The 24,150-nt window shown below is 36.7% G+C and overlaps 1 protein-coding gene and 1 pseudogene across 1 annotated transcript; one reads left to right on the plus strand and one right to left on the minus strand.

Annotated features, from left to right (window-relative positions):
* Positions 1-12,757: 12,757 nt before the first annotated feature.
* On the plus strand, positions 12,758-15,213 carry LOC145092527 (glycosyltransferase family 92 protein RCOM_0530710-like). The gene has a single exon (XM_079030475.1). The coding sequence runs from the start codon at positions 13,049-13,051 to the stop codon at positions 14,813-14,815; it is 1,767 nt and encodes a 588-aa protein (XP_078886601.1). The 5' UTR covers positions 12,758-13,048; the 3' UTR covers positions 14,816-15,213.
* A 5,511-nt stretch (positions 15,214-20,724) lies between these two features.
* Positions 20,725-22,505, minus strand: LOC145094492 (pentatricopeptide repeat-containing protein At5g39680 pseudogene; annotated as a pseudogene).
* Positions 22,506-24,150: the final 1,645 nt, after the last annotated feature.

The following is a 24,150-nucleotide window of genomic DNA, read 5'->3' on the forward strand; positions in this document are numbered from 1 at the left end:
ATCTTCACGTTTTTATTTATTGAGTTAATGTGAGTACGACAGAATAGTAAAAAAGTTATTTTTTCTTGTGGATTTAAGAAACTTACACAAAATGATTTTAAGAAAAGTAATTTAAAAATACTTTTCTAGCATGTTACAATGCAATAGCGTAACAGAGGGTATAATTTAGGAATGTGGCATGATGTCATCCATTATTGCATTAGGAATTTTGCACCCTTTTTAGGTTCGTTATGATTGAGGAGACCATTGTTTACGACTTTACGCGTCGTCTCCATTCGGGCACATGTTAAGTTGCTAACCTTTCAAAAAAAATATTATTTTTGACATATGCGAAATATTATATAAAACATATTGGTAAGACTTTATAACATTACAAAATACAATAAATAAAATTAAGACAACTATAAAATTGGTCCTGTATTCAAAAAAAACTTTGAATATGGTTCAAAAAGTTCAAAAAGTTTTCAACTGCTATGGATGGTCCAAAATCAAAATTTTCTTATGGTTTTGATCCTGAAGAGCTTGCAAATACCGTTTTGCCCTTTTTGTTTCTTTTTGTATTTTTATATTTCCTTTAGTAATTTGTTAATTAAAAATTAAAAATGAAAGAATTTGGCCCACCCCACCCTACCGCTACTGATACTTTCTCTTTCTCTCTCATATCTTCTTCTTCTTCTCTGTAAATCAAACTCTCTCTTGAAGGTGGGTTTTTTCTTTCGTGGTCTGAAACAAAGATGGAGAAGGCCATATCTGAAACGAAAACCACATACAAAACTCTACCCGAAGAACACCGCTTGAAACGAAGACAAACTCCAACGAACACCGCTTCAAACACACCCAATGAACACCGCCTAGAACAATGACGAACTTAGGAGATTCACCATCGACGAAGATTTGAAGTTAGCGGTGGAGCAAGAGCGTCTTCCTCCTCTCCATCGGAGATCCATTCGGAGACACCACCATTGACGCTGTTTGGTTTTAGCATCACCGGAAATCCAAATTTGTTTGTGGATTGTGGGTTTCGTTACCTCAAACAAAACCCAACTTCATTGTGTCTTCTTCCCTGGGGAAAAGTAGAATATCAGATCGAAATCTACACAGCCCAAATACATTACATCCAATTTCAAACCTAAATACATCGCTTCTTCTTCTGTTAGTTCCATCAACCATCAATTTGTATGTGTTTATGTTAATCGTTATTCCTAAAAAAACCCAGAAACCGATTTGTGTGTGTAAAATTGGAGGTGGGAATTGTAAAGCTTGTATCTTGATGCAACTTTTAAAGATTATTGAAATCGATATTTTACGATCTATGTTTTAGATATAGAACACTGAGTGTCTCTGGAACAATGTTCATGATATATATATATATATATATATATATATATATATATATATATATATATATATAGAGAGAGAGAGAGAGAGAGAGTGTGTGTGTGTGAGAGAGAGAGAAAGATAGTGAATCGTTAGAGGTGGGGTGGGCCCAATTCTTTCATTTTTAATTTTTAATTAATCATTTATTAGAGGAAATATAAAAAAAATACAAATAAATAAATAAAAAGGGCAAAACAGTCTTTTCAAGTTCTTCAGGGACCAAATACACATGAAAATCTTGATTTTGGACCATCCATGCAAGTTGGAGACTTTTTGGACCTTATCCAAAGTTTTTTAAATACCACATTGACCAATTTTATAGTTTTGTCTAAAATAAATTATATACCTTTTTCATTTCTCTCTCTCTCTCTCTCTCTCTCTATATATATATATATATATATACATAAAGACAATAAATGGCAGGGCCCACATCATCTCTCTCTCTCTCTCTCTCTCTCTCTCTCCCTCTCTCTTTCTCGTTTGTTGACCACTTTGTAAAATATCACCACCATTAATACATTAGATGTCATCGAAATACATTAACACTCCATTATAAATAGTGAAACTGTTCCACTGCCATCAAAGATCAATACCACCAAAGACATTGATCAAAACATCATAATTATGTTTCAAAATACGACCACCAAGTTCTGATGACGATCAACCCAAATTAATCCACCGTCATTGAAATCACATTACCCCATATTGAAATCGTTTATAAATCTAAGCAATGTTGATACAGTTTAGTGCGTCCATTTAAAGTAAAAATAAAGCATCAACCTATTAAAAACAAAGTATTAACCCAATCGAATTTTCAATTAATTATTTGACCAAATGAAAAGCATCTCAGTGTCACCATGGCTATCGAATCTCATAGGAGGACATATTCAATAGGAAGAGCATGGTAATGGTCGTTGGAACATCACCATGAGAGAGATAGAGAGGGAAAGAGAGAGAGTGTGTGTGGGGGGGTGAAAATATTATATTCATGATTGAAGGAAAAATGAATTGGGTATCGATGGTGATATATATGTGTCCTTATTTCATTTGATGATACTAATGAAGAATTGGTGTAGTTGCCTTGAATCAAAATTTTGGTTGATTGTTATTAGAGCTAATGGAATAATTGTTTCTCTCTAATGACCAGTGAGGCATGAACACCCGCATACAAATCAATTTATGGGGGGATGATCACCTACACACAAATTGATTTTTAGACATGAGAGCACACACACTATCTCAAATTGATTTCTAAAAACAAAAACACACACGATTTCAGTTTTTTATTCGAATATAGGATTCTAATTCTTGAGTTACCATTGAGAAAATAAAACAACAAATGATTTCCATTGAGTTTTGATTAAGAAAAACCCAACACATTTGAGTTACAATTCTTAAACCTTTGTTTTAGTGGATGTTTTGCAAGTGTGTGTGAGTGGATTAAGGACTATGTCATGTAATCCTAATTTTGGTGCACACACATAAAACATGCTAGAACTTGATCCTCATTATCTTCTGATTGTCTTCTTTTACTACTACTAATATTGTTGAGTTTTAATGTATAGAATGATGATGATGATGATGAAGTACATACACTAGAACGTGCTCAAAATTGTTTTCGGGGAAAACAAATGAAAACGGGATTGGAAGGAAACCCATATGAGTGTTGGTTTCTGAATACAATAAGAAGGAACTAGAGAATTAAGAAACGTATAGTGATCACAAAAGTTTCTGCTAAAGGTATCTTCTATTTCATGTTCATTGCAAAAGAAGGGAAATACAAAGTACTTAAAGTAAACAAACAACTACTCACTACATAGTCAAAGCAGAAAAATAGCCACAAAGGCAACTAACTAAAACATGGACATAACAACCTTTAATGTGTAAATATTACCAAGTCAAAGTGACCTAATGATGTGTATTGATGATGTGGACTCCATGATGTTGCTATCCAACAAACTCCCTCTCAACATCATGCTTCTTCATTCCCAACTGAGTAACAAACTCACTGAGAATAGGCTTTGACAATCCCTTGGTTAACATGTCTGCAATTTGAGATTTCGTGTGTACATAAACTAAATCAATTTCTCCCGAAAGAACCTTCTCCCTAATATAATGATATTGAATTTCAATATGTTTCATGCGCGCATGGGAAAGCATGATTGCTTGCTAGTTGATTTGTTGATTTGTTGTCACAATGTAACATTATCCGATCCTCAAATTCTAACTTCAAATCAGTCAGCAATTGCTTCAACCAAGTATCTTCTTGTGCAACTATCGCAATAGACTTGTATTTGGCTTCTGTCCTTGACATGGAAACTGAGGGTTGTAATTTACTGCACTAATAGATAACTCCTTGACCAAGCATAAACATGTAGCTAGTGGTGGAACGACGAGTGTTTGGATCTCCATCATAATTGGCATCACAAAACCCCATTAGCTTCAAACTTTTCTCCCTCTTAAATGAGATTCCAAAATCCATGGTAGCTTTAACATATTTGAGCACCCTTCTAACATCATGTAAGTGTGGCCTCCCAGGATCCTGCATAAACATGTTCAACACTCCAACTAAGTATGCAAGACCAGGTTATGTTAATGTTAGATAAATTAAGCTACCAACGACTTTTCAATACATGGTTGCATCTTCTAACAATGATCCTTCATGCTGATACTTTGGAGTTAAGATCTATAGGAGTAACAACGGGTTTGGTGTCCAACATTCCAAGCTTATCCAATAAATTAGTTGGATTTCTTCTACCATGTCCATTTCCCATTCTTGCTTTGTGTTAGACTTTTCAAAATTAGCATGTTATTTAATTTCATCCACAACAGTGGCAACATGAGCATACTGAGGATTAGGCTTCCTAATCCTTGTTGATCTGCATGACTCCTCACCTTGTGACACAGTTACTCCTGTACTCCAAGGATTCCTGCCTCTATTCACTACCGGATCTTCTTGCTGATGTGGTTGTTCATCATCATGGATTACATTTTCATCTGCTGCTTCAGATATGCCAAATAACGGTAAATTTACTTGATCGGGTGAGGGCTATTCTTTTTTAATACTAGTCGAATCTGACCACCATGAGGAAGCTTCATCAAAAACAACATTTCGAGATACTATGCATTTTCCTGTGGTCGGAGCATAGCACCTCCATTGATTATTATGTTGTGTATGTATATATATACACACACACACACACATTGTGTGTTATAGCTACGTAATAAAATAGGGATAAAATTTGTGTCTATATTGACTAAAGATTAGGATGAATAGCCTATGAGTGAGATGGAGTAGCCATAATAAAGATTCTAGAGGTATAAGGAGCGCTTAAAATGAACTTATAACGGATGTGTTATGACCCGTTGAAGTTTCACGTTCAAACTGACACGACTACGATATCGTAAATAACAAATCAGAGTTAGGACGATTATTAGCCTTAGTCGTAGATATCGTAAAAGTGAATTCGTGCATATAGATACCGTCTAAATCTGAGTTAAATAGAGGAAGTTATGATTTTTCTAAAATTCGGTGTAATAGTATCCACACTGATATCAAATTTTAGATTGGTAGATTGTTAGCCAAATCAATATAAATGAGAGTTGAAGATCTTGTTGTTAGTATTCCATCGATATAAAGACAGTCGAGATCGGATGTCAAATGAGATAGTTATAAATTTTTAATAAACTTTAATAGTCTAAGCCTATTAAAAATACAACTTTAATAATAAAGTCAAAATTTCTTGACGGAGTCTAAAGGAAAGTTGTAGATCGAGTCGAGAGCTTTCCGGGGATATAAAGAACATCGAAAACGGAGCTCGTATGAAGAAGATACAATTTTCAAAAGTCTTCCGAGTAGTGCCATGAGCAAGTGGGTTGCACAACACACACCTTCTAAAAGGTGGGGCGTGGACCACTATATTTACAACATGTGGCAGAAAAAACGGGAGGAACAAAGTCTCAGGTGTGCGCGACGCGCAATTGTGCTATAAATAGGCTTTGGCTGATCATTAGTTTCCTCACTCCCCCATTATCCCCTTTCTTGAAATTCTCTCGATTTTAGCCTATTTCCCTTAGTTTTAGCCTTCGGCCAAGCCTGTGATCGCTAAAGAAGTAGTAGCTAGCGAGTAAAAGCTTTGCCAGTTCAATTTCCTAACTTTTGTTAGGAAGAACCTCTGTAAGTTAAGCTACACTCTAGTCTTTTCAATGTAACTTATATTTATAGTCATAAGTCGTTATTGTGAACTTATAAATAAGATTTATCAGTAATTCCATGCCATTATATTGATTGATCTACTTACGGGAGAGGTGTCTAGAATGGTCATGTTGGCTTGGTTGTTGGATTTCTGAAAAACTATTATGCCGAAATGATCTTGCCTCCCAATTGTCCTGCCTGACTGATCTTTACTTCATAGATCTTGATGTAGACATTGAGATTAAGGAGGATATAGACTATTCTTAGTCTCCATGATCATTAGAATAAAACTCTATAGTAATTATACTTAGGTCACGTCAAGGAATATCTGTGGTGTTAGACGAAGTTCTGCCCAAATCATCAGTCACCCATTTATCATGTGAGTACATAATTACTTTCATCTTACACATAAATATAAAGTATTTAAGATAATTACATGCTATATGTGCTTATTGTCTGTGTTCCTGATATTTATGCTAGATGAACAATTTATACATGTTTTACTCGATTTTAAATTGTATATGTATTTTATTACCTATAAATATGTTGGGTAAAAGATAGGTAGATATAAGATGACATAGATGATGAGAGATAAAAGGTGATATAGATGATGAGAGATGAAAGGTGATATAGATGATGATAGATAAAAAATGATATAGATGATTTGAGGCCTTGACTTTAAAGATGATCCAGTTGCCTAGCAGAGTATAGATAACGACCGTTGACTATTCTAGACAGTCTAGTGGAATGCTAACATGCTCGCAACATGTAGGTGTTTTTGAACTTGGTGTTTACCATGCGTACTCCATTCCCCCATGGTTGCCTTACTACATATATTGTTATGGACTCCCCTAATCGTTATTGCCTATCCCCAAGATGATCCTTATGATAGGTCCCTTGAAATTAGATGTTATGGATAGATAGTGAGGATTGATTGAGGTCATTGTCTCGGTCAAAAATAAACCTCACACACGCTAGATAGCTAGGGTAAGTAAGGGTCGAATCCGCGAGGAGGTTGTGGTCAAACTTTGTGTTAAAATAGTTAATGACAAACTACTAGCAATTGTCACAAAATTATTTAAACTAAAAGTTGATGAAAAAGCTAAAAACTTGGTAATGCAAGAACTACTAAAACAAACTAATATCAATGAGAAAACAAAACAAGATACTTCCGGTTCAGTTGTTCCGATGGTTGGACTTACACGTTTTTCTTCCCTTAACTTCCAATTTAATTACCTAGACATAATTAAGGTTGATTAACTTGCAACAAATAATTTTGAGCACACAATATGTTATTCCAACTAGTTGTCTTACTCCCTATGTCTAATTGGATTAGGAACAACTAGTGGTTTGGCGATAATGTGTCTTGCGATTACCTATTACAATTTTGAGTATATAATACTACAAATTCAGAATAATTTATGTGGGTTCAACTGATCATCTTAGTTCCTAAACTACTTGAATTCGGAATGACTAGTGAATTAACAATACATTATCTTAGTTGCAATATCACACAATAAGAAAAACCCAACTCCAATTACTGTAAGTAAAAATCATAACTTTAAGAATGAAACAGTAACTGAAATTGACTAGAATAAAACTAATAATCAAAACGTGTTTATTCTAACATCCTATAACGTTCCCGAAAGTAACCTAGGTGGTTTAGCCTTTCATATGATTAACAAAACACAACTTCAATATAAATAATGGAATTAATGCTAAAATTCACAAACCAACTTGGAATCATAAATTCAATGAAGTCTAATGATCAATCAACTATGGAACGATGAAACCTTGGGGATGAAGTAATAAAATCTGTAGCTTGATGGAATTGATGTATATCTGTAGGTTGAACGATCTTCAAACGTTGAATGATAATGAATTTGATGATTTATCGCTTTGGATTCGGAAATTAATGATCAAAAACGTGTTTGGAGAAGGTTTGAACGTGTTTTGAACCCTCCAAAACTGGGAAAAATTGCAGGGGAGAGGTCCTAAGTCGATTAAGGTTAAATCTCCTTTAAATAGGTGTTGAAAAACTGATTTTCAGAGCTGTTTCCACGTCGGCGTCCTAGTAGGCGTCTTAGACGTCATATAGGACGTTCGAGCGTCCTTCAGGACGTTTTACATGTCTTCTGCCATCCTTGATTTGCACTTGAAAATGGCCTAAAACGGGTAGGCGTCCTAGGGGGCATCTTAGACGCGTTCTAGGACGTCTCTCATCTTTGTTTCCCTTTTTTGGGGATGAAAATGGTAGAATCAGTAAAAACACAAAACATGAAAGTTGTAGGAAATTTTGTCTAGTTTCCAGAACTTCTTTATTCATGTCAATCAGAGCTCTAGATAATGAGATATGATCAAAACATTGAATAGTGGTCAAATTTCTCAGCACCATTTTTCTTCATTCCTTTAGCAATTCGTCTCCCACGCTTGTTAACTTCATTTTGCTCATTTTTCTTGCAGTTTCCACCCAATTTTAGTCGTATATAATGACGTGCATATAAATTTCAACAACTCATCAAAGTAGTGCCATTCTTGGGCAATCATACATTAATTCAACATATTTAGTACAATTTATTGTGTTATAAATATAGACCGATCAAGGATAGAGGGAAGGGGTAATCTGGTTGATGATTTGATAATAATAAATAACTATTTAATTATTGTGAGTTGAAAATCCTATGTGCTCACCAGGCCCTCAAGATTGACCCACTTAGGTGGTGTTTGTTTTTTTTTTTCTAAAAAACCACTTCTAACCACTTATGCACATCACACACACAACACTTGACCCTTCGCAACTGTTTGTTTTTCAGAAGACTTCTGACTTAAAAAAAACTGTTGCGCGTGTGCTGCGTGGCGCAACACTTGACCGTCTGCTTCAAACCTCTTCACACCTTACTTTAACTTATTGCAGCAGTCTGCAGCGGTTAAAAAACAAACAAACTTTTTATTACATGATGCAGTCGTTTGGTCCCCCTCTTCTGCTACAGAGGAGTGCAGAGGTGGTTCGCATACTTCATACATTTTCGCTTCGAAAAAACAAACGGCAACTTAGTTTCTTATATTATAGGTAATGACACAAGGGCACATGTGTGATGATATGATGAGAGATTTATGGATACCTATAGGCAGTAGTTTAGATAAACTAGTGTAAGGCCTGTATTATTTCGTTTATGCTTATGTACTGTATCGACAATGACGTCCCAATGTTTTTAATATAAATAAAATAAGTTTCTTCAGAAATGTTTTGATAATATATTTATCATGTTTTTGGGAACAAAGTTCGCAATATTATTCTTTTAAGGATACTGTGATTTCAAAATAAACATAAATAAATCGGGTTTTTCTGGTCATGAAATTGAGGATGTCACAAGCTTTACCTCTTTCTGATCAGAACTGGTGGGAAACGTAACATCTCCAATGTGAGCGATTTTGTGTCATGAGTTGTATGCAATCATCACTACTTGATTTTTTCACACCCCAAAACCAAGAACGGCGGAAACGTTCCGGGGTGGAGGACGTCATGTACAGTATCACAACAGTGTAAAGTAGTAAACAAGCAACAACATCATCCATTGCATTAAAGTAAAGTTTTAATACATGTGTGTTCTTTCATTGTAGTAAGACACCAAAATATACAATCAAAATAAAAGATGAGTTTTGTCTGTGCTCCGTCTTCTCAAAACCTAGCCATCGTACCTGTCTACTGGTGACCTGAGAATACAAGTTATTTTGAAAGCGAGTATCAGCCTAGAGCTGGTGAATTCATAAGTATTTAAGTGTCAATGTCTTGTTTTGGAAAACTGTTTTGAATGACCTGTAAATCTTTTAAATGGAACAGTTGATATAAGTATGAAAACCCTAGAAAATCCCATATTTCCTACTAGTATGAAATGTAGTCTTCTACCAAGACCCGAATGTTTTGCTATAAAAATGATAGTTTTTCCTTTCTTTTGACTATTACTAACAGTACTTAGTCTAACTCATCATTTATGTGAATGTATCACAAAATAAAGTAATAGGAAAAATGTAAACATGTAAGTGTTATCCTTTTGTATTAGGATTAACACGACATCACGATTAGCGAAATATATAACCTTTGAACATCCGTAGATTGTTCAATTTTCCTCTGTAGCTACAACAGGTTTAAGGAAGGGTTAGTCCCGTAAAGGTACTCCTAATATAAGTATTAACCGTAGGCATCCGTAGATGTTCATTTACCTCTGTAGCGAACAGTAGGCTAAAGGAATGGTTAGTCCCGTAAAGGTACCCCTAGTATAAGTAATAACCGTAGGCATCTGTAAATGTTCATCTACCACTGTTGCTAATAGGTGGGTTCCGGAATGGTTAGTCCCGTCTAGATATCCCGTTAAACTGGGATAGGCAGGACAATTTACACATAATGTACTAATAAATCATCCTAGTGAATCGAGGTACAAGTATCCATGTAAGTTTATACAGGTAAATGTATCTATGTAAAGGTATTCATGTAAGCGTATTCATGTAACATGTAATGTATAGTATAGACTCATGAATGAACTGATTCTGATGTGATTCCTTGTAATAGGAATTATGTTTTGTATCTCCTAACTATCCCTATAATAGTTAACTAGAAGGTAATTGATTGCCCAAATAGGTTTATACACCCTTGCTACGCAAGAGTGTGGGAAACTGAATGAATGATGAAAACTATAACATCAATACATATATAAGAACATAAGTGTATAGATATAGTTTTGTTCAAGAAGGTAAAAATGGTTTTGTAAGACATCTAAGAGTTTTGAACAATAATTAACAATGACTTGATGTCATTTTAATAAACATTTCAAAACAAATACATTTGCTACCGAGGCATTTTAAGATAGAAAATCATTTCATGCATCACATTTTGAAGTATGTGAAATCTGCTGGATGAAAACACAATTATAAAATACATATGAGTGATTTAATAACATAATATTTTCTACTTGTATTCCCCCATTAAAGTATTTAAAATCATTTACAACATTGATTAAGGGGTATGAACTCAGTTGCAGCGAGTGGATTAGATTGAAGTGTCGGATACGGTGCTAGGTGACAAATGGGGACTTGTACACACGCACGAGCCTAGTTATCATATAATGAACATTTATATAACTAATTAGCCAATTTATAACTAATAAATTAAGTTGGGACACTCTAGAACATGAAAACACTTTGTTTCAAGTGTTAAAGATCACAAGGGTTGCATCCAAGTGTTTGTAGGGCAAAGCTAGAGTGTTTGGAGTTCAAGGGTAAACTCCTTTGGAGTTTACGGTTTTAATGACCATTACCCAAGTAGTTTACGGCAGTAAACTCAAGGGTTTACGGTCGTAAACTCTACACCTTATGACCATATGTTGTTTTGAGGTTTTACAAGTCCTTTGAAGCATTTCTACTTGGTGGTTAGGCCTTAGGAAGGGACTAGGGCAACAAAACACTCCTTTGAGGAGTTTACGACCTCATGGTCATTTCCCTTTGGGTTTAGTACCTTAAACTCATGAGTTTACTACCTTAAACCCATAAGTTTGGTATTTGGGGGTTTTCAAGTCCTTAGCTCAATCATGGCAATAGTCTAGGTTATATTTAGAGATAAGGAATAACCATTGGACTTTTATGGGACTTTTATGCACCTTTTGGGGTGTTTACGGTTTTGGGAGATCCCCAAACCGTAAACACAGGAAAGTGTAAGGTTTTGGTGCTTTTTGTGTGATAAACTCATCAAGGATGAATCTAGACAAGTCCCTAAAGCATGGTGAAGCATCTAGGCACCCTAAGGCACTACTTTGCACCATATTTGGTGTTTACGGTTTTGGGAGCCTCCCAAAACTGTGAACACCTTGATCTTGGTGTTCTTGGGACTTTTCTTTGATGTTAATATGTAATACAAGCTTATTAAGACTCAAGGATGGAAGTACTTACTATAAGGAAGCTTGAAATGAGCTAAAAGTCCAAGAACACTTAGTGTGTGTTCTTGGTGTTTTTGGAAAACTAATCAAAACACAAAAACGGATAGATGATAAGATGTACAATCACTAAATTAGGTGTTATACCAACTTGGAATGGCTAGAACACTTACAAGTTTGAAGATCTTGATTAAATTCATGGATGATACTTGAGAGTGTTTTTGAGTTTACTCTTTTGGTAATTGGGGAGTAAACATAAAATGACTAGTTTGGGGAGTAAACTCATGCTTAAGGCATGAGTTTACGTTTTTGGGGGTATTTTACGGCCCAAACATAAAAGTTTGGCCGCGAACTTCTAAGCTACGTGGTATTCGCGGTTTAGAAATTTTGAGACCCGAGACGGCCCATTCGTTCACCCGTTCGTTTAAAGATTAATTATTAAAATAATTAAATGAACTTATTTTTCCCAAAATCAAGTAAAAGTGAACTTGACTTATAATATAAAGTGATTGACTTTTAGGGTTTGATTGAATGAAAATTCCGGGTCGTCACCGATTTCAACCATATGACATTGGATTTAGGAGTCAACTTTTATTGCCTGTCATATGATTTGTACAGCTAAAGTCTACAATCCAATCATCTAATGTGTTCGTTTAACACCTAGTTGATGCGACTAGGGAAAAACGTGGTTGCACATGAGTTGGACTCATTTTTCCGTATTGGGCTTCAACTCCTTGGGTCATATCACTATTCACAACTTGGGCCATTAGGGGTTCGGTTTCCCAGCCTGCTTCATGGTTCTCAGTTGCCGCCACATTGCCTTCCTGTTTACGAGATCGCCAATGCTTTGTCATATGTCCTATTCTTCAACAATTGTAGGGAAATCTCTTACCATAAGAAGATGAATTCGACGATGCTGGTGTAGAGAGAGAGGAGTAGGGAATTGTGCTGTCTTAAACAATAATGATAAAAAGAAAATTAAATCAGTAAAATTAAAAAATAATTATTTAACTATAAATTAGTTATTTCAATTTTGATATAAACAATTTCATATCAAATCAAGTTTTACAAGAATAAAATCCACAAACAAATTATTGTCTTAGAACATCCTATACACGTTAGGTTGGACCACTTCCACAAAAGGAGCAAAGTGAAGGACCAAATTTGCAGTTGTTACTCAATATTAAATAAACTTATTTTTTTAAATATCATATTTACGATTAAATATTTATTTTATTAACCAAATGTATATTACTTTGAAGTGGTAAGCGTGGTCACCACTCACCAGTCATACCAATTTCTTAAAACATTCCTTCACGGCTTCACCCATTCTTTCATAACTCCTTAAAACCCACCGTATCCAACGCGGACATCCCCACCGCACAACCGCGTCCACCGCCGCCCTTAACACCGTTTCCGACAATAGCCGGCGGAGCAAAGGAATAACCCCATCCATAAAACCAAGAATAGTCCCATTCTCCATCGCCAGATCTAGACTCACCTGAACCCTTTCATCACACCAGTACTTAATCAGAACTACGTACAAAAGGAAATGGTTATGGACTCGCCGGAGCAACGGCGGAAGCGGAAGCGGTTTCTGAAACCCACAAACTTCTCATCTCTCCGCCATTTTCCTCCTGTAAGATCTCTCCTTTACTGTTTCGGTTTCTTTGTTTTCTTCTATCTCCTTTTCCGGCGACACACGTCGGCGTTTCATCACGTCATAGCACACTCCAGATTATCCTCTTTATCCGCCTTTCAAATGGACCCCGTTTCAGTTTTCTCCAAGTTTAACGAGTTACCTCAGTTTAAAATAGAAGATAGGGTTTCGTTTCCTGATCATGTTCTACTGTTAGTCTCAAAAAGTACAGATACCGGAACTGAAATCGGAAATAGATTGAAATGTATTTACAAAAGTAACATCTCCGATTCCGATTCGGATCTCGATAACGGTGTTAGAAAGGGAAGCAATCCATTGTCGGTGGAGGAGTACAACGATAACCGTTTTCTCGTTCGTTGCCCGCTCCCTCCGGTGAACTTCTCATCTCTAATCACACTACAACAACATGGTCTGATGATCGATACATCAGAAGATAAACCTGTAAATTCATGGGAGAATCTAGCGTATGAGGCGGTGTTGGACGGAAACACCGCGGTCGTGTTCGTGAAAGGGATCAGCCATCGACAGGATAAGGAATCCGACCCGAAACAATTCAGTTGCCATTTCGGATTAGGCGATTGGAAAACCGGTGACAAATTCATGCTCACAACCAGAGCTTTAACGGCTGCTCAAGAAGTCGTCCGGTGTATGTTACCAAGAAGCATCCTCATGCACCCGGAGAAAGCTCTAGGCATACGCGCCACCGTCAGTTTCAGAATGCCTAGAATCCATGGCCGTTCCCACCGGATTTTCCTCCCTTCTGTTGCCAAAATCTCAACTTCAAAACCTTCAACAACCATGAAAAAACACGATCTTTGCGTCTGCACAATGCTATGGAATCAAGCTGATTCAATTCGTGAATGGGTAACCTACCATTCATGGCTCGGTGTACAAAAATGGTTCATCTACGACAACAACAGTGATGACAAAATCAAAGACGTCATCAAGAATCTTAACCTCGAGGGCCACAACATCACCCGACATATCTGGCCATGGATCAAAACTCAAGAAGCTGGATTCTCTCATTGTGCTATGCGAGCAAGAACAGTCTGCAACTGGGTTTCTTTCATGGATGTAGACGAATTCTATCACTTCCCTCGTTTAACCTCCACCATAACCCCATCTCAAGGCTCTCTCCTAACCCTAGTTTCTAATTTCACGTCATCTTCTTCAATCGGAGAAATCAGAACATCGTGCCATAGCTTTGGGCCATCTGGGTTAACTTCACGACCTAAAAAAGGAGTCACAGTAGGGTACACCTGCAGATTACAAAGCCCAGAAAGACACAAATCCATAATCCGACCCGATGCACTCGACTTTACCCTAATGAATGTGGTCCACCATTTTCATTTGAGAAAAGGGTTTACATTCGTGGATGTGGATCAAAGAGTTGCAGTGATTAATCATTATAAGTATCAAGTGTGGGAGGTTTTTAGGGCAAAGTTTTATAGAAGAGTTGCTACTTATGTGACAGATTGGAGGGAAAATCATAATGAAGGGTCGAGAGATCGAGCACCGGGTTTGGGTACAGAAGCAATTGAACCGGTTGATTGGAGATTGCAATTTTGTGAGGTTTGGGATACGGGTTTAAGGGATTTTGTTTTGGGGAATTTGGTTGATGTTTCCACTGGGGTTTTACCATGGGATAGATCTTTGTGATATAATAATATTTGGGTATATTGATATTGATATAATTGATAGATTGATTGATTGATTCTTTGAACCAAGATAGGGACTTTTCTAATCATTGTACTTGGTTTTTTTTTTATGTCATTGTTGTAAGTTTTGGACAAATTATGAAAATACAAATGTAGGAAGAACTATTTTTTTTATTCACCCTTGTTTGGCGGACACGAAAGTCTTCTATGGAAGCAGTCTCTCTGTCATTCAGTGGAGGTGACGGTGACAGGTGACGGGCAAGACTATTTACATGTAACCTCTTGGTCTTGATAGACTATTTGTTATGTGATTAGGGTATGGTGGTTGTTGTGTAAATGTAGAAAGAACTATTGTGTATTTGGCATTATTTTCACAATTTATGATTTTTCTTTTTTGCATTTTGGTAGTATGACTAGTGTGTTTGCTTTTGAATTGTTCGAAAGAGTTCTTATAGTAAGGTGGTTGAGTGGTTTTTGTGCCAATTTAAGTTTGTTTTCTCATTTTCAGCCACAAGATCTCTTCAAGATCTCATATGTAAAGTTGTTGACTCTTCTTGTATTAATTCAAATTTGTATTCTTGTAAATTGTTGTATCATTTTATAAACATTTCTTGTAATATTTTAAACTTGGAGAAAATTCACAAAAATAATCATATGTTTTTTTTTTTTTTTTTTTTTAAGTAAATTATTATTATTATTATTATTACAAAAGTCAACCAAAAATTACCTCATTTCGACCAGTACACTTATTTTGTAGGGGTGCACATCGTGGAGGCATTGCGAAATGAGTGTAAATAGTCTATGGGGCCAAATCAAGATGGTGAATAAATTTATTATATGAAGATTATAATCAACTCAGTGCAATAATAAGACCAATTTTCTCCAAACAAGTTAGGTTAGGGTAAAACAAAATCATTATAAGAGTTTTTTTTAATGAGTAGTGGGGATGGGAAAAAAGGTTTGTGCGCAGGAAGTATATAAGAAGCCAAAAAAAAAAAAAAAAAAAGAAAATGACAAAAAAAGCATAGTATAATTCATTCCAGGTGAACATCAAATTGGTGAGCGGCTTGTTGTTGATAACCCATATCCCTTTCAAAATTTTCGGTAATAGCCCTTTAAACTAGGGGTTATCGCGGTTCGGTTTGAAACCGTAAAACCGGCCAAACCGGTCATCGGTTTGTTTTTACAGTTTATATTTTTTTGTACGGTTTGGATTGCGGTTATGAAATTTTCAAACCGTAGTGAACGGTTTGACTTACGGTTTTTAAGATTTCAAACCATATAAAAACCGGACCGGGCCGTAGAGTTTATATATATATATATATATATATATATATATATATATATATATATATATATATATATATATATATATATATATATATAAAATTGTATTTTGTTGTATTACATACTAATTTTAATTTATAGATATTACGTAGTAAAATTAAAACCCACAATATCTGACTATTCTAGAGTCTAGCACAATCCTAATTTCTAACCGGTACATAAAACCCAATTGAAAAAAAAGTATCAAATTTAAGGAAGTAAGTCAGATCTTAATTTCTAACTAGTACATGAAGCACCAATTGAAAAAAAAGTATCCAATCTTGGCAAGTAACTCACTAACGTCCAGATGCTTGATCTAACAGAACAATGTTTAGTGTTTTCATTTATTGTTTTGGTATTTTTGACAACTTTAATATTTCAACTTTTTGTTACAATATTTGACAGAATTTATACTATTTTGACAGCTTTAATATTGCAGTTTTTAAACAATATTTGACAGATTTTTTGTTGTAATAATATTGCAGTTTTTTTCAACAATTTAATGGACTCGATTAAAATAGGCCTAAAAACCCCAAACCGTGAAACCAAACCGGAACCAAACCGTTAGTAACGGTTTGGTTTTGTTCGGTTTTAATTTTTAAACGGTTCGGCTTTGGTTTTCGCTTGATAAAAACCGTAACTAACGGTTTGAGCTAAAAACCTAAAAAATCGGACCGTGAACACCCCTACTTTAAACCCAAAAAGCATCTCAACCCCTTGACAATAGTGAATTCAACTAAACATATTATCAATCTTCATTTTATCTGCTGATACCCCTTCATTGCTCACCACATGCCGGACATACTCTAACCTTGTAGAGCATTTCGATTTCTTCACAAACAACTTGTATTGTTTTAAAGTTTTAGAGATATATGTGGGAATAAATACAAAAGAACACATAGAATGAAATTTACAAGTTAATGAAATCAAGAGAGATAACTTATAGGGAGATAAGAAACGCGAGGTATAATAAGAATGAAAACGGTCGTTTTTTAGTGAAAGATAAAAATATTGGAGAAAATGACAAAACTAGCCAAATTACCTAATTATTTTTCACTTAATAGCCAAAAGTTAGATTTTTAGTCAAAAATAGCCAACAAAACAGTAGATAATTAAGGAAACCTACGATTTCGTCATAACCGGATTAAATGAATTACGGTTTGTGGACAATTGACTACGAGTCCATCTGTAACACCCAAAGTTTGGAAAGCCAAGAAAAAAAAAACCCCAATTTTAAGGGGAGACTCGACGAGTCGGAGCGGGATCCGGGGGATCGAGTAAGTGACAAACTCGGCGAGTTGGGTCTGAACGAGGAAACCCTAATTTCGGGACTTGGTACCCTATTTAAGCATCTTATTCTCTTCCCTAGGGCTCATTTGCGGCCCTGTAGTCCAGAACCAGAAACCCTAAGCCTCCATTTTTGCTCTTTCAAGCTTTCTTGCCATTTTGGGTGATTTGAAGGAAGAAGGAAGAAGGCACACATTGGGGATTCAAGAATTGGCAGTAGATCCAGAGTTTGTGAGGTCTTCCAGAGCATTTGCAGGTAATGAATCGTTACCTTCCCTCTTTTGTTTAATAGATCAACCTTGGCTATGTGATTTGGGGATTTTATGCCATGCTTATGAACTATTTCGAGTTAGAAGCCTAGATCTGAAGTTGCTACTTCAGATCTGAGTGTATCTTGGCCTAGAAAGTCATAAAGCATTTGTTTTTGGGTTGATAGTGAAGCCTCTTTGTCTTAAACCCTAGTTTGGATTGTTTCAAGCCTAGATCTCTTGATCTACACATAAAGTTTGCCACTTTACGTGGGGGATAGGCCTTAGAAGTATGGATCTATGAGTTGGAAGCCCTGTTTGGCTCGAAAAGCCACTGCATGGATTAAGGACTGAATAGACTCGGCGAGTCCCTTCAGTGAACTCAGCGAATAGTATGAAGATGGAGACGAACTCGCCGAGTTGGATGAACAACTCAGCGAGTCTGTTGAAGATTGCCTTGGACTCGACGAGTCTGTTCATGGACTCGGCGAGTCAAGTCGCGAAACCCCAAACCCTTCGAGTCAAGGCTCGAATCAGTGAGTCGGGTGGAGACTCAGCGAGTTGGACAGGTCAGGACTCGGGAATAGCTGACTCGGCGAGTCGAGTCGCGAATAGAAAGACCCTGAGCATATGAACTCGGCGAGTTATTAGGTGGACTCGGCGAGTAGGGTTGACCTGGAAGGTTGACTTTGACTAGGATTTTGACCTTGACCAGAGTTGACCTAGTTGACCTTTGGAGGCCAGTTGGACTAAGTGTTATATTGAAATTGGTAGCTCGAGGAGCTAGTGGAGCAACAGTTCGGAGTCAGAGGTCGGGTAGCAGTCAAAAGGATTAGCGGCATCAGTTCAGTAGTCTCAGGTGAGTTTCCTTCCAGTAGGAACGGGTCTAAGGCCACAATGCCGACCCGTTTAGCTAGTAGTAGTTTCCATATTTGATCTGATGCAGTAGTTAGCATGTTTGATGCCTTCGTGGCTCAGACAGGATTTATGTGTTATGTGTTCCGGGCTACGGCCCGATGTAGTATATGTGTGTTCATGCTAGTTGATATGTTTATGTTATGTTCTGTTCAGTTAGTTTCGGACTTCGGTCCGATGCATTGGGCAAGGCCCCAGTCAGTTAGTTCGGACTTCGGTCCGATGCAGGGGGCAAGACCCCAGTCAGTTAGTTCGGACTTCGGTCCGATGCAGGGGGCAAGACCCCAGTCAGTTAGTTCGGACTTCGGTCCGATGCAGGGGGCAAGGCCCCAGTTAGTCCGGACCTTGGTCCGATGCAGTGGGCAAGGCCCAGTATGTGCTTTATATGTTATTGTATGGTATGTGGTAGATTGGGGGAGCTCACTAAACTTCGTGCTTACGGTTTTCAGTTTTGGTTTCAGGTACTCAGTTTTCAAAGGAGGAGCTTGGGAAGATTGCAGTGCACACACCATAGTCAGTTAACCTGGGAATGTTTGACTCTGATAATGATAATATGTTTTGAATTAATACTCGAAGATTATGTTATGACTTATGATATAGTTTTTATAAATATGATTAGTAATGTTTTTAAAGAAATTTTTAGTTGTGATTTTTGGGTCGTTACAAGTTTGTATCAGAGCCTTGGTTTGAGGGATTCGGGCGCACTCCCGAGTGTGTCTGAACTCAAACTAAGGAAGTGGTATAAAGTTTTCAAAAGAAAAACCATGGTTACAAAAGGATTTTGAGAAAAGAAAACAATTTTAGAAAAAGTATAAAGAAAAGAGTTTTAGAAAAAGCAAAAAGAGTTTTGAAAAGAGAAAAGGGTGTGGTGCATGCAATCAGCCGAGCTCAAGTAAGCACTCCCAAATTACCCATACAAGTTTATGATCATTAGTTTCAGTTTCAGTTTTAGTTCCAGTTTCAGTTTCAGTTTCAGTAGAACAGCATGCTAGTATAGGACTAAGGATCTAGGAGGATGCCTTATGTGCCTGCTTTATTTGTTTAAGCTTGATAAGAATTTCATGCTAGTATTGAGTAGACAGTAGTAGGATGGCATGAGTAGGTGATGCCTGATAGTATGAGCTTAGCATTGTATGCTAGTACAGTTTCTTGTTATGAGAATAGTTTTGCCTGAGTATGTTTCCTTTATCCGAATGCTGCTTGCTTTGTGCTTTGTGGGACTCTGAGTGATGGGAGTTAGCCATTAGGTGAATACGTCAAATCACATGTGATCAGGGTTGAATAATCTCAGAGTGCTGGATTTGGCCCTACTGCGCAACTCTCGTTTGAGTCTAACCGTTGTAGGGACGAGACTTTTACTCGAAGGATTATCCGAGCCTCATTGCATGTGATGGTAATCAGGTGGTGGCTAATTGGCATTACAAGGAGGCCTTCAGCCGCTGATGACTGTTTGGGTAGAGTCAGAGGTTCCCTAGGGCAAGCCTAGGATGAGAGTAGCAGAGATCAGTAGAAGAGTAAAGGGGACTTAGTGGAGTTGAGGTAACTCTTGAGGAAAGTACAGATATATGTGGAAGGTAGTATGGGCCCGTACTACTGAAAGCAGAGGATCCGTACTCGATTCAAGAGGGGCCAAGGCAAAAACCAGGGAACTAGTAGAGTGTGTGAGAGATTCCGCAGCAGTAGTGTGTAAATTGATCAGGAATTGTTATATTTTCAGCATGGTGACATTGCGCGAGCTACCAGTTAGCAATTCAGGCGTTGAGGAGGGATCTGGCTCGGGCTTGGGAGCCGGGCAGCTTGATGATCAGATGAGGGATTTCATTTCCGCAGAGATCATGCGCAACATCATCGATCAGACTCCAGTGATTTTCAGTTCGGTTAGAGAGGCCATTGTGGAGCTCATGGACAGTCATCTTGAGGCCTTTAAGGCCGGGATAGTTTCAGGACAGATTGGGGCTCGTCTAGACCCCGATTCTTATGGAGTTCAGGGATCTATTGGGAAAGGAGATCCCATTTCTAGTTTTTGTTATCGGGGGACAAGAGTGAGCACATTGGGGATGAAACTTAAAATATACAAAAGGCGATCCATTGGGAAAGGAGATCCCATTTCATGCGTTACATAATAAAACAAAAGGCCTTTAAAATATACAAGTATTAATGATACACATATAATGGTCCCACTTGCTTGGTGTTGATACGATGAAACTTAAAGCTTCATTTAGTTGTCCAGCCTTGATTAGCATGTTAATGATACACATATAATGGTCTAAACCAGGTTTGACACCCTTCTGTTTCATTAACTCGTACAAATAGTAGAACCCTTGTTCCACATGTCCCACATGCCCACATGCACTCAGAACACCGACAAAAGTCACATCATTAGGATCTATCCCCAATCTCAACATTTCTTGAAACAAAGCCAATGACTCGTTACCAAGGCCATGATAGCAGTATCCATTTATCATCGTGTTCCACATTGTAACATCACGATAATTAGTCATACCTAAAAACACCTTTTCAGCAGCTTTAATGTCGCCAGTCCTTGAGTACATGTTAATGAAGGCATCCTCGACATTCTTATGAACCTTGAATCCGGTCTTCTCTGTAAGTGCATGTAACATACTTCCGCATCTCCTAGAGAATAAGTCTGCACTAACAGTGAGTACAACAGAAAATGTAGATTCGTTTGGGACAACATCCTTATGTCGCATTACTGCAAACAATTTGAACGACTCTTCGAAAGACCCGTGTTCCAAGTAAGCAGCCAACATTGCTGTCCATATAACCACATTGTTTCGAGGTTCAAACATGTCGAAAACTTTTCTTGCACTTAAAATCTCTCCACATTTTACATACATACTCATCATTGTGCTGCATACAGACTCATCGGGCTCAAAATGATAGCTCTTTAACAGCTTGTTGTGAACTTGCATCCCCAAGTTTAAATCTTTAAGGAGAGCACAAAGACCAAAAACACCAATATAAGTAGCTTTGTTCCACACCATATCTTCTTCAGCCAGCATTCTCCTTAACATAATCAACGCCTCATCCAAGCAACCTTTCTCGACAAGTCCGATCAAGATCAGATTATAACTGCAGGTGTCCAATTGCAATCCAGGGTTACAATAAAGTAAAATCTCCATAGCCCCAATCACGTACTGATTGAACACTAATCCAGATTTCAACAGGTACCCATGACATTGCCTGCCTGATAAAAAGAACCTAACATTTAAACAAGACGAAAGCACTAATCCAGATATGTAGTCGTTAGGTCGGCAAGACTCATCATGATCTGAAACCATTGATTTAAAAAATCTAAGAGGTTCAAAAGCAGACCCATTTTGGAAATGCCCTAACGTTAGAGCGCCTGCAGATCCCAGTGCTTCACTTTTTGAGTAAAGATCGATCAGAGCATTAGTCTCGTGTATAAAGAGCATTGATTAGACACTATAAAACGGGTGTGAATTAGTTTGCTAAACTCAAGGTTTTTATTGATCACGCCAAAGTATCTTAGGAGCTTAGCGTTTTCCTGTCGAAAAAGGGTAGGGAAAAGTGTTTGCCGACTCCGGATAACAGACATTACTATGAAGTATAAATCACTCCTTCAATACTGCATGAAACTTGACATAGATTAATTAGATATTTTCCATGTTTTAACCTGCTGTAAACCATTTACCTAAAATATCAAAAACGAAGACACAACAACACTAAAGAAAGATCCGATCGTAAGAAGCAGTTAATACAACGAAATCACAAAAGAAAATGCTTTTAATTGAAAACATGCAGAAGTACATGAGGGGAATAACAGGATTATGTTCTGATCTTACAACCAGTTAATCCAAAGAGAATCAGAAAAGCCTCACCCTCGGAAGTGCTTATAGATGAAAACCTGGGCAATAGCATAGCAGATCTCAAGACTTTCGCGCGCTGGCATATAAACTGGGCTAAAGATAAAGATCGATGAAACGAAATTAAACCCTAATGCCTAATATTGAAGCTTAAAACTAAAATTTATATTAGGGTTAATTACTTATTAATGCAACAACGTTTCGTGATTTTTTCCCATTTTATACAGTAAATTCTTTTTATACAAAATATGCAACAAAGTTTTATAATAGGTTCTTGATTTTTCCACGGAGGGTTTGTCTTCTTCCACTAAAAACAAAAGATTGGCAATTATATCCTTAATTTTAATTTATAAATATTCAAGAGAGAAAAATCTTTTTCTTTACAAACTACTTATAGCTTCAGCATTTAAAAACCTCCCGATGCAATAACCTATGCTGAATAATTTCTAATAATATTGTTTGGTTGGGATATCAATATTTTACAAAGTCCATCAATTCATCTTCTTCACCAAGATTGTATCCATAAATTGGAGAAAAATAATAAAGCAGAATAGTTCATATACATCAATCCTTTTTTTAATTCCCAAACTCACATACATTGAGAATAATATTAAAGTTTGTTGAGAGATTTTATGAAAATTCTACAAGTATTACTCTAGATGGTTGTGTTAAGAAGTTAACTGAATTACATTAGACATAGAAAATGTATCTCTGTCCCAACATCTTCACCATCACTAATGAATAATGATGGTCTTCTTCAGAGGTCCCCAAACAACTATATTCGTCCTTCCTTGAAGACCCTTAAGTACTACTACAGGTTCACCAACTATGAAATGCAGTATTACACAAATTATCACTTTATAACACAAACCAATTACCAATACATTAAAGTTGCTTTCTCTATTCACAGGGTCACCGGCAATGCGTTGTACGTGGATAAAAGTTAAACCCATAAAAGGGTCAGTGGTGATTACAGCAAGCTTATCACCAAAAGAAAAATCCATAGCTCTAGCAGGGAAATAGAAATTGAATGTGAAAAGTTGTGCTGCGCTCTCAATAACCCATAGCTTGGCCAATTGGTTGACTGATTTGCACTCCAGGTAATCAATGTCTTGAATTTCCTGCACAACCAATACCAATGATTAAAACTCCTCTCATTCTACCGCCACCGCCTCACCCACCGACTATGGTTTTTTCGTGGCAAAAATCGAACGAACGTTCAGTCTCCATTGCTACCGACGTCTGCAACCTTCTTTTTACCTATCGGATTAGTAGCGCCACTGGAAGGAGCATGATTATCCATTCCCATTTGAGTCAATTTTAATATTACACTAGGTGTGAAACCGTGTATTACACGGGTTGATTGAAAAAAAAAAATTAAACATTAAAGTGTAAACGAAAAATATTTTTTAATGTATAACTTTAAATTAAGGAAGATACATATTTATTGCAATTTAATATATTATATATATATATATCATATTTAATACTTTACATATATAAGTATATGACTTTAATTTTAAAAATTGGAACAAACCAAAAATTGACAAGTGGATAATATTTATTTCAAAAATACCACAAAATGACAAGTGTCAAAATTAATGAGAAATTGACATGTGGCAAAAAACTTTCATTTATTAATGTGTCAAAATTAATAAGAAATTGACATGTAGCAAAAAACTTTCATTTATTAAGGAGGATTCAATTTTAAT

The sequence above is a fragment of the Lactuca serriola genome, chromosome 3 (assembly GCF_051521515.1).
Source record: "Lactuca serriola cultivar US96UC23 chromosome 3, Lser_US96UC23_V15, whole genome shotgun sequence".
NCBI classification, from domain to species: domain Eukaryota; kingdom Viridiplantae; phylum Streptophyta; class Magnoliopsida; order Asterales; family Asteraceae; genus Lactuca; species Lactuca serriola.

Bases quoted from the DNA above. Each gene is read 5' to 3' on its own strand.
- LOC145092527 (XM_079030475.1), top strand. From the start codon at position 13,049: ATGGTTATGGACTCGCCGGAGCAACGGCGGAAGCGGAAGCGGTTTCTG.